Source organism: Barbus barbus (genome assembly GCF_936440315.1).
Source record: "Barbus barbus genome assembly, chromosome: 2".
In the NCBI taxonomy this organism is placed as follows: domain Eukaryota; kingdom Metazoa; phylum Chordata; class Actinopteri; order Cypriniformes; family Cyprinidae; genus Barbus; species Barbus barbus.
In genome coordinates, this window is record NC_136730.1 from 42,542,306 (window position 1) to 42,554,834 (window position 12,529).

The 12,529-nt window shown below is 36.2% G+C and overlaps 1 protein-coding gene across 1 annotated transcript in view; it reads right to left on the reverse strand.

The window, feature by feature from the left end:
- Nucleotides 1-12,414, reverse strand: part of LOC306881979 (Kv channel-interacting protein 4-like) — a gene marked incomplete at both ends in the record, with an annotated part of 175,098 nt that extends 162,684 nt beyond the window's left edge. Inside the window, one exon of the mRNA XM_079436382.1 lies at nucleotides 12,345-12,414. Coding sequence (XP_079292508.1) covers nucleotides 12,345-12,414 — 70 coding nt within the window. The remainder of the gene's footprint in view (nucleotides 1-12,344) is intronic.
- Between the last annotated feature and the right edge of the window lie 115 nt (nucleotides 12,415-12,529).

Consider the following 12,529-nt stretch of genomic DNA (forward strand, 5'->3'; position numbering starts at 1 on the left):
AAGGTTCCTATAGTAAATAAGTGCCCGTGACATCAGATATTAAAAATCGAATTATTTCTGTATCCTCGCCCTCATTGCGTGTGCCTGTTCTAATCTGTGTACGGGATTCATTTACATTCAGTCATTAACACTCGATCATTGTAGCCATATAGAGCTGCATAACCATCGAATATTAAATCACTCAGAGCTGTAAATCTGTGCAATAGGTACGTGAGCACTTTTAATGAGTAAAAGAGACCTTCTCTTTGATTAATGATTTTATTTATTAAAGACTAGAATAACCTACTAAAAATCTAAAATCAGTGCAGGCCTAATATTGTACAGTGATTCCTGGTTCTTTTTAAAGGATTGAGCCACAAAACCAGTAATTTTATTTGTGCATATATATATAAAAAAGTATAAATAAAAATGATGCAGAGAAAATATATGAACAATTATTGTGCATATATACGCACTAAAGCACATTAATAATAATATTTGCTGTATTTAATAACAGCTGTTTTTGTAAACAAAAACCTTTCAAATTGGCCTATAGGCAAAACATTTAAAAATATTGTTTCAGCAAGGTTTTTATTCCCATTATCCACACATAAAACCTCAGTTCACGCTGATGGGCTATTTGGCATTATTGTCTTATTTGTCACCGCACTTGTTCTTTAAAATAAAACCATTTGTGGGTTTGTCCCATGTCTTACTGAACCACAGTGAATTATCATCACATCTAAGTTTTTGCTAATCCACCGATCATAAAATAAAGAATATGGCTACATATAAATATACATTATACAAAACAGCTAAATCTCAAACAGTGGATCATTTTTATCAACATCACCCAGCTAAAACTTCCCAATGTTAAAGTATGTCTGCTTCGTGTAATATGAAAAGTGTAATCTTTCCCCCTTTAAGGAGAAAATATGTGTGAAATCTATAAGATCTAGCTCACATTCACTATTAACATAAGCTCTTTCTGTAGAATCAGCTGTACAGTTTTGGACTAAATCTGCATTAATTATATTTTTTATCCAGTTAGCGACTGTCTGTTTACTCAGATCACAAAGCGAAACTTGGAGCACCACAACGTATCTTCAAAGAGAGAGTTAATTAATCCAGCACTCACAGATTGCAAAATCCTGCGCCATTAAAACACAATGGATGGATTTAACTGAAAAATTGGATACATTCCTTTCATCCGAAGGGACCTGTTTATCTGAAAATAAGAAGATAACAGCATTCTGTCTGTTCTGTCCAAACAAAAATACTTAATTTACTAAGCTACAATGCTGCTATGCCAACAATGTTTTCAGATAGATAGATAGATAGACAGACAGACAGACAGACAGACAGACAGACAGACAGACAGACAGACAGATAGACAGATAGACAGATAGATAGATAGATAGATAGATAGATAGATAGATAGATAGATAGATAGATAGATAGATAGATAGACAGATAGACAGATAGACAGATAGATAGACAGACAGATAGCACTTGACATCCCTAATACACACGCACACACACACACACATAAATATATTTAAGCTATTCCTACAAAGTTTTCCATGTTATTTATGTACTGTTGCACAGCTTTGCCCTAATTTCCTGAGGTCTCATAACTCATTATGGCTGTGAATCACTGGAGGTCTGTAGTCCCTCCTCTATCACCCTTTCAAAGTCACTGGTGGTGAGTCTGACAGATGCTGTCTGTGGACTCAGTGGCTCTAGACATCAGCTGTTAATGCGCTGTGCGGGCATTAACCTTGCTCCCCTTCAAAACAGCAGCTAATAGTGCAGAGACTCACATAGTCTCTCTAAAGCCATTTTGTTTTAGCCCAGTGTAAATGATTCAGAGACTTTGCCACCTACTGGCATGATAATGTTATGCTCCTCGACCTCCTACTTTTTTATGAAATGTTTTACGTGTACTATATGTATTATTATTATTCATACATATCATACATGTATTTGAATATAGAAAGTATGTAAAAATAAAAAATAAAAATATATAAACAGAAACCTCAGGTTTAAACTTCAAAAAGAAACCAAATTAAAGGTAAAACAGCGGGTAAAAACAGAAAAATGTTACTTTTATTTCACATTTGATTCTGGAGATCCTTTCTTGTACATTTGTAAGAAATGTGTATGTATGCCAAAAGTAATGGTACCATAATAAAAGCCACAAGATCATAATATTGAATTTAATGTAAGAGGTCAAAGTGCCTACCTCAATTATGAGTTAAAAAGAATGTTCATAATAAATTTTAATGATCCACTTTATCATTTTAGTCATACAATGTTTATTGCATAACATGTCTCATGATGGTCCCAACATTAGAGCCATGATAAAGTCCTGTATGTTTTATCATTCATGTTAAATTTGAACCACAAACTAGTTGTAAAATAGATATTAGTTTGAATTAATATAAAATAAAATAAAAACGTATATGAAGAAAAATAAATGCATGTAATACATTTAAATATCACTCCCCCTGTCTCCCCTTAAGTAAATCATGTTTTATGGAACACAGAAATAAATGCCATAATGCAATGTAGCTTTGCAAATCAGCCTCTAGATGTCAGTGTTGCATATCAGTGTATTCTGCTTTATATTACACTGATCCAGTGAACACTTTACTGCTCTGCAAGGCACAATAAAATCCCACACCTGCTCCTACTTCATTATGCAGATTGGTGATAATTTATGATAAGATTACTATCTGGCACTTTATGTGATTACAGGTTGGGAAGGTAAACTATTTCTAGAAGAGTGTATAGATATTATGTTGCCTTGGTTTTGAAAAGGAATAAAAAAAATGCAATTCAGCTTAAAATGATCTGTGCCCATTTATATAAAAGGTCACAAAGTGTTACTACTGATGACTCTTTTGTTTTAATAGAATGTGACAAAAATATATATTAATAGTATCTGATCATAGAAAGTGTTAAACACCTAAAGGATTATAAAACTTCCTTTATATAATAACTCATGCTACTTAAGCACACAATGTCTAATCTTGAGGATTGAGGGCACATATGTTCTGAGCGCGATGGGAAAAGAAAACTTTAGTGATGCTTTAATATATATTCAGATGATAAGAGAGTTGCATCAGTGACTGCGTTTGATCTGTGACGGATCTGTTTGCACGCCTGTCTTTAGATTCTGTCATATCTTTGATCTTACAATAGTCAGTTATGAATTATATAATCTTCAGCTGTGGACGGTGTGCAGATATGAAGGTATCAAAACTTGCAATGAAACAGTTTATGATCAGTATCTTAGTATCAATGATTGGAGGCAATTAAAGTACATCTGGCCAGGTTAAATCTATACTCTTAAAGGAATAGCTCACCCAGAAATGAAAATTCTGTCATCATTTACTCACCAAAGACTTGTATGAGTTTCTTTCTTCTGTTGAACACAAAAGAAGATATTTTGAAGAATGTTGGTAACTGAACAGTTGATGGTAGCCATTGACTTCCATTGTATTTGTTTTCCCCATACTATGGCTACCTTCAAACATTTTGGTAACCAGACATTCCAGACATTATCAAAATACCAGAAGAAAGAAACTCTTGCAGGTTTGGAACAACTTGAGGGTCCATAAATGATGACAGAATTTTCATTTTGGGGTGAACTTTCCCTTTAAAAATAAATCATATTTTTATCTATGGTTCCATGAAGAACCTTTAACATCCATAGAACCATTCCATTGCACAAAAGGTTCTTAAAAGTGCAAAAAGGTTATTCATATGTTCTTCACACTAAGAAAATAATGGTTCTTCTAAGAACTGTTCACAGAGAGGTTCTCTGGGGAACAAAAAAAGCCCTTTATTTTAGAGAGTGAAGGTTCTTCAGATCTTTAAAATGTTCTCCACACTAAGAAAAAAGCGATTCTTTAAAGATCTGTTCACTGAGAGATTCTATGGGGATTCTTCCTCTAAAAACCCCTTTTGGGACCTTTATTTTTCAGAGTATATGTGAGATTTTAGTCAAATTTTATGACTAGACCACACGTGAGGTTTTGAAATGGAGAGAATGAATTACAGGTCAAATTCCCAAGGAAAAGTAATGACACCAAGACCAATCTTAAACAATGACCTTCACGGCTGCTCAACATTCACTCGATCCGCAGCGGACGGATGCTGAAGTGTGCGGTTGAGGAGCCGCTCTTGCTGGCAAGACACCTGAGTAAGCAAAGACACTGAATATGTGGCATAAACAAGCCTGGAGGGAGCTTCTAAACATGAAAGCATGTCCGTTCTCCTTTTGGCCCCAGGCGTTCATAAACAAACGCCTTCTGTTCGCTCTTCCCAGTGAGTTTATTTGTGACGCGGACTCTCTCCCCTCCGCCACTCACGCCTGGCCCCGCTCCGACGGCAGGCAGCCATCCTGGCAGCTGCTTACCGCTCCAGCTCCCGAAGGAAAAAACAGAAATTGGCTCCACTGCAAACAAAACCTGGTGGAAAAAGCCCGAGAGACCGAAGGGAAGTGCTCGTGGAAATTAATCCGTGGTTTTCCAAGAGTGTGAAGAGGATGAATAAAATTGGGGTTCAAAGCAGCAGAAATGTATTTAAGGTGGCAATTCTAAGATTAAAAAAAAAAATCCAGGATTTTGAGGTTGAGTTTGTGCTTCATACGTGCAAAGAACCAGTGTAGTGCCATTAAGATACCAGTTTAGTGTCATTAAGATACTCCTTATTAAAGGAATTGTTAACCCAAAAATGAAAATTTGCTGAATATTTACTCACCCTCGGGCCATCCAAGATGTAGATGAGTTTGTTTCTTCATCAGATTTGGAGAAATGTAGCATTACATCACTTGCTCGCCAATGGATGCTCTGCAGTGAATGGGTGCCGTCAGAATGAGAGTCCAAACAGCTGATAAAAACATCACAATAATCCACAAGCAATCCACACCATTCCAGCCCATCAGTTAATATCTTGTGAAGTAAAAAGTTGCATGTTTGTAAGAAACAAATCCATCATTATAGTCTAATATTGCTGTCTCCAGTGAAAAAAGTCATCTGGTCTGAATCGAGAGAAATCTACACAGATCAAGCACTGTTTACAGGTGAAAACGGTCCAAAAAAGTTCTAAACAAAAATGTGGGTGGATTTTGATCTGAGAGGTCAACAGGAGTGAGACTTTATCACAGAAGAAAGCAATAGTATCGGTTATGGACTTGTATTTTGGCTAGAGGGGATTCAAATAAAACTTAATGATGGATTTATGTCTTCCAAACACACAGTTTTTTGCTCCAGAAGATGTTTACTAATGGACTGGAGTGGCGTGGATTATTGTGATGTTTTTATCAGCTGTTTGGACTCTCATTCTGACGGCACCCATTCACTGCAGGGCATGAGGATCCATTGGTGAGCAAGAGATATAATGCTACATTTTTTTTGTTGTTGTTTTACATTTCCACACAGTATTTGTAATTTTTTGTTTTATTTTTAATTATTTTAGTAGTTATCTAAACTGATTTTGGAACAAAATTGAGAGTACTAGACCCATTTGGGACTTTTTTTAGTCTGGCTACAACTTACTTTTTGAGTAAAAATAGGATTCAAAAATTAATTAACTGTGAAACTGATGAGTACATATCTATGTGTGCACGCTGCAGACTTCCAAACATCGATCTGAATTTCAGACATATCACGCCAACTTCCAAAGCAGATCTCCACCTCCAGCACATGACAGATTCAGGGCAAAGTATATTCATCACCACTACAGATTACTGCGCTGGAGACGGTCCAGCTCCCTATGCAGTCACCATCTCCATCCAGGAAGAAAAGCTTTACAACCAAACTTCGTGCAACAAAATGGCACAAGTAATTTGTCTCTGTAAGAGGCAACACCCTTGTTAAGTGGTAAATAATGATCTTACTTTAAAAAATAAGGAATCTATTAAGTGGTGTGCTATTAAGTGTATATATATATATATATATATATATACACATACACAGTGCCCTCCATAAGTATTGGAACAGTAAAGATAAAAATTGCTCTGTTGGCTGTGGAGTCAAGACATTTGCAAATATGATTAAAAGATGAATATGAGACAAAAACTACAGAATGTCACATTTTATTATTAGCCGTTTCAACACATACATGTTTTACCAAATAAAAAGAACAGCACTTTTAGAGTTCATCCCACTCATTGATGTAAGCATAAGTATTGGGACAGAACATAAGGCAGATATAAAAGATTAAAAGCTATTATTTAGTTGCAGATCCCTTGCACACAATCACAGCAGTGAGTCTGTGACCCATAGACATCACCAGACTCTTGCTCTCATCCTTTGAAATACTTTTCCCAGCCTTTAATGCAGCCAATTTCAATTGTTGCTTGTTTCTGGGAGTTTCTGCCTTTATTCTCCTCTCCAGCTGTGAAATTCATGTTCAATCAGATTTAAATCTGGAGATTGACTTGGGCAATCTAAGACTTTCCATTTCTTTGCCTTTATAAATTCCTTGACTGAACTGGCAGGGTGTTTTGGGTCATTGTCCTGATGCAATATGAAGCACTTCCCAATGAATCTGGTGGCATTTGCTTGAATATTGGTAGGCAAGTTGGTTTTGTACCCTTCCAAATTCATTCTGCTACTGTCATCATACATTAAATCATCAGTAAAGTGGAGAGGGCCTGTTCCAGAGGTAGCCATGCATGCCCATGCCATGACACCACCTCCACCATGCTTTACAGATGAGGCTGTATGCTTGGGATCATTTGCATTTCCCTTTTTTTTTTCTCCATATTTTTGCTTTCCCATCACTTAGATAAAGGTTCATCTTTGTCTCATCGGTCCATAAACACAGTTCCAAAACTCTTCTGGCTCACCTTTATGCTTTTTTGCAAACTCTAATCTTGCCTTTCTATTTGTGGTGCTGGTCAGAGGTTTGCATCTTGCTGTGTAGCATCTGTAATTCTGTGTCAAAGTCTCCTGAGGACAGTAGATTGTCAGAGCATCACCCCAGCTTTCCGGAAGTTGTTGGTTATTTTACAGACATGTCTTTTAGGATTCATTTTCACAGCTTTTATGATTTGTCTGTCATCAACTACTGTTGTTTTCTCAGCCGATCAGGTAGTTGTTGGTTGCTGGTGTCTATGTGTTGAATCACCCAATAATAAAATATGACATTCTGTACTTTTGTCTCATATTCATCTTTTAATCATATTTGTAAATGTCTTGACTCCACAGCCAACAGAGCAATTGTGTCTTTACTGTTCCAATACTTTTGGAGGGCACTGTATGGTGTATATATATATATATATATATATATATATATATATATATATATATATATATATGGCAAGAAAGCTTTGTCATATTATTTTCTGCTGTACTTAAAACAGACAACAATAGGCATGAGGCTGAAATATTAATGCAAGACAGAATATTAGCCTCATTCCTGTTCCAACTCTAATATCTGGATGACAGAAAAAAGCCTAGAATACATCCAGACGAGTGTTGTAGATGATTTTAATTCCTTTAGTTAATCAGATTCATGTTCAAATAAACATCTCTATAATTACCGTACTTTCTCCTCACTGAATTCTCCCCTGACAGTGTCTTCTTTTCTTTTGTGTTCAGGCACACTTTACACAGCCAGTCGTCAACTACAGCAATTACAAGATCATTTAACTCCATAACTGCAGTTACATTTTTTAGCTTCCTCTTCCCGCTGTCTCGCTCTCCTCTTGCACTATTTTGCAATTTCATTGATGCTCAAGCACACTGATAATCTGAGGCGTTTTGTTGATCTTGTCACACAATAAGGTGAAAAGCTTCTTGTTCTATGCACCTGCATTAACATTTATTTTACAAGGAATGTGTAAAGGTATGGAGAAGTAATGCTGATTATGAACTGCAAGTTGGCAAAGCCTTTAAAATAAAGACTTTCACAAGTAATACTGCAAAGTCCACCTGGCAAGTCCTTGGTTCCACCCACTGATTATGCAACAGAAAAATGCAACGACTGAAAAAGAGAAAGACACACTGAGAAAAGAACACTCATAAGCCAAAACCTCTACTGAGGCAGCTAGTCCTAACAAACCAATGTGTGCATTGATGCATACTGTATGTGATGAACCTAAAGTTATTAATGACTGAGGTACAATAGGCTACCAGACCTTTGGCTTCAGATGAAGCCTCAAGGTCACCAGCGGATCAAAATATATTTAATAATGCTAAAGCAAACACACCTTTTGAGTCATTCATCAAGTACACACCAAACAAGCACAGTGTGTGGACCTTTTGAAAATGATGAAGCAAAAAACATTACAGTCAATTTTCCAGCTTCAACATTCGGTGTCTGCTCATTATACGTTTTAGGCAGCATGGCAAATGTACAATACTATTCCTTCATCTACTCTTCTGGATTTTAATATTCAACATGCTCAGCTAAGCAGACTCACACTCTTCTATATGGAAATATGTACTTAAAGGTTCAAACCAATAACGGTTACATTTTCAACTGAGTGACCATCTTTTCCAAAGCGTGGGTTTGAGAAATATGTAACCTGCAATGTAAAACTATCGCCTACCTAATATTGGCGCATAATATCTCCTTATATGTGCCAATTTGCTTTCTCTGCATGACCGATGTGAAAACTAGAAAGGACTAGTTCACCTAAAAATGTAAATTTGCTGAAATTGACTCACTCTTAGGCCATCCAAGATGTAAATAAGATTGTTTCTTCAAATGAACAGATTTGAAGAAAAAAATAGCATTGCATCACTTGCTCACCAATGCATCCTCTGCAGTGAATGGGTGCCGTCAGAATAAGAGTCCAAACAGCTGATAAAAACATCACAATAATCCACAAGTAATCCAAACCACTTCAGTCCATCACTTAACATCTTGTGAAGCCAAAAGATGCATGTTTGTAAGAAACTAATCCATCATTAAGGCATTTTAACTTTAATCTATAGGGTAAATGTACCTATTAAGCTCACTTCCATTTTTGATATCAGATTATAAAAAAAAAAAATTGTATTATCCTACTTGATGCCTTATCCAATTGGTGTGTTTGTTACTATATACCTCCTGTAATTTCAAGTCAATCAGATCATTGCACGCTGAGATATGGGTCTCCATGTGTTCACACTGTCTGGCGGCCGTTTTGAAAGCGGTCTAAAAACTTTCACCAAAAGAGGAGCCCCTTAAATGTGCGTTTTTTTTAGATGTTTAAGCCTTTATTCATTTTAATTTTGACTACTTATTGTAAAATTAAGAGATTAAAGTTCAGACTTTTGCATATTATTTTGCAATTGCATTTCGGCTTTCCTGTAGCTCAAATAGTAGAGCATGGCGCTAGCAACACCAAAGTCATGGGTTCGATTCCCAGGGAAAGCAAGAGCTGATAAAAAAAAAAAAAAAAAAAACACTGTAACTTGAATCGCTTTCGTAAGTCGCTTTGGATAAAAGCGTCTGCTAAATGCATAAATGTAAATATTATAACTTGGATGTAGGAAATAATTACACTAGATCCAAAAGATAGTTTTAGCAACACAGCACAGATGCTACAGAACACAGTTAGCTGACTAGCTGTATAAGATTGTGTGCTACGCTAATATATTACTTCACAGGCATTCCTGGCTTGTACTTTTACATCCATAATATTATAAATTGACAATTTTTTGCTGGTCTGTGATTTTACACTGCTGTAATTTTTAAAGATTTCATATTATTTTAAGGTGAGCTTAAAGGGTGCACTACTTTGAAAATACAAAGCTTCAGCGTGACATCAATAAGAAAAAGTAGAATTTTATAGATATTGTTAATAATAGTTGTTCATATTAAAATATGTATGAACTTAATACATGACCTAGACTATTTATTTAGCAACAATCCTGTCATTTTAATAAATATTACATTAAATTTCTTAAAAATTGCTGCTGCTCCAATTAAGCTCAGTGTGCGCTCTTTAAGCTCTTCCATACTGAACATCTATGTGAATACTTCATAAACAGACTTTACACATATACTGTTCACTTTAAGTTAAGTTAATCGATTTTCTATGGATTCTGTCAACTCAAATCTGCAGACTGGCTCTGATCTTTGGCAACTATAGCATCAACTCTTCCTGTGAAATCTGTGGAAAACCAGGGCAAAAACCGTGTGGTGTATTCCAGTCTGAAGAGACTATAGTTAACAACCATTTAAAAAGAGGTTTCATAATGAGGCTAGTTTCTATGTTCATTCCCATGAATTAAATGTTTTATTGGTTTGTTTTACTTGATTTTATAGCCAAAAGCAATGTTTTAAAGTTAAAACGTCTTCATGATGGATTTGTTTAAGACAAACGTGCAGCTTTTCACTCCACAAGTTAATTGATGGACTGGAGTGGTGAGGATTACTTGTGGATTATTGTTATGTTTTTATCAGCTGTTTGGACTCTCATTCTGACGGTACCCATTCACCGCAGTGTAATCCATAGATAATGTATTCATGTTAATAATCCAAAAAATGTGTCACTTTGCATCACGTCAGATTTGAAGTCATTGAGGACATTCGAAAATGCAGGACAGAGCCTGAGATGTGAGATGTGCTTCAAAAAGTTTCATTCTGCTACTATAGCAAGACATTTTCATAATGGCTTCAGACGACTAAAACATGTAGGCTATAGTGCACGAGTTGCATGAACCAGACAGATGGTGTCTCTATGAACTGGAAAAGAGCTGTTTGAAGTTTCCTCAAAAATTAATTTTGTGTTCCACAGAAAGTCAACAAACACAATTTTCAATTTAAAGCTTATAAACAATACAGGTGTCTAAATCAACTAATTCAATCTTCAAACGGCAATATCTAATGATGTAACAAGAAATATATCTAAAATGGTCATTTTACCTAAATGCTCAAATATTCGCAATAACATAGATATGATAATTTGATGGCATCAGAAAATATGTCACATTCATTTAATATTAACTGTGTCTCTTCTCACAAGGTGAACCAGTACCAGCTTTAAGAATTCCAACCCTGAACGACAAGTTGAAATAGCATTAACCTTGAAAGCACTCAGAGAAAGCACAACACTTCTCTAATGCCAATAAACCTGTCTGAATGTGGGATTTGGAAGTGTGAATACGATCTATTTAGGAGAGTAAAAACACATTAATGTCATTGCAGATTCAAGGTTTAAAGACGTCTACATCACCGCCCTTGCAAAGAAAATGCTAATTATTCACATTTTCTATGATGAGACTAACACCCTGTGCAGCAAATTGTTGTGAGTAAATGGATAAAGTTGTGTTTCCTTCAATTTAAACAAGCTTTAGGTACTTTGTCATTTAATACAGAACATCATGGAGCCTTTAACAGGCCATAAAATTTGCACAACAAACCATTAGTACAATTCTTGTTATTACACAGAAGACATCACATGCATTTCTGCAATTGTTCTGCCATCATTTAATGCAGAGAAGTCAGTGATCTGTGAAAGCATATTAGCCAAGATAATGGGAAATTAACTAATTTCTCAATGCACTTGAGGTACATCCAGCATCAGCATGATCACCAGCAACATCATATAGCTCATTTTACTGCTGTTTTTGTAATAACTGCTGTGTGTGTGCACAATAAAGTCACATCAGGATATGCTACGACAGGATAATGAACTGTACAGTGAAGGCAGATTGGAACGGAAAGGCTGTACAATGGGATTTTGCATTAAAGTCAGAACAGGTTGTCATTTTATTCATTTCATTCAATTTAACTTTTAACATTATTTACTGTAAGATCAATAATTTTGCACTTCGCAATTGTGTTATTTATGTTTTTTTGTAAATGATCAGTGCTGGGTAGTAACAGAAGTACTGTTTAGCCTATACGCATTCAGTCATTTACAACGAATGTTGATGGCAAAGCCCAGAATGTGCTATAAATATTGCGGGTTGTTAGTTTGGTAGAGGTATAATGGTCAAGGCTTGTGTCCGCAGGCAGTGGGTTTCATCCCACCTGCTTGGCTGCTTCTAGTCAGGCATTTTATAAAAAGACGCAGAAACACAAGCTAAAAAAGTCCACAGTGAACAAACCTTGGTGTTTAAACCCACAACAACGCGTGTCAGTCCATCTAGAACTATTACACAGGTGGAAGCCTGACTAAGCTTAATTGATATAGATTTTCATAAGATGCCATGACGATAATTAAATAATTAAAATCTACCGGCCAAAGTAACAGGTAGCTTAAATTGTCCAACTATAACACCACGTCTTAGCGCATGTGAAATAAAAGCCCTCTCATTCAAAGAACGGCAAAAGTACAAACATGACCGTCGGCTTGTCAAACTTGCACGCGAGACGTGTGCATGCTGCATGCGCGAGGAACAATCATGCACCTTTAGTCCTACCACTCGATGAACTTGACGCGTCCACTCGGGCTGAGATGCTGTCGAGTTTCTTCTCCATTGTAATACTAGTCTTTGCTTCCAGCTTTCTCTCCGTGTGTCACGCACTTCTGAGGGCAGACTGAGACTGTTGCGCTTCAGCTGATGATGCAGTCACTCATCTCACGCGCTCTCGC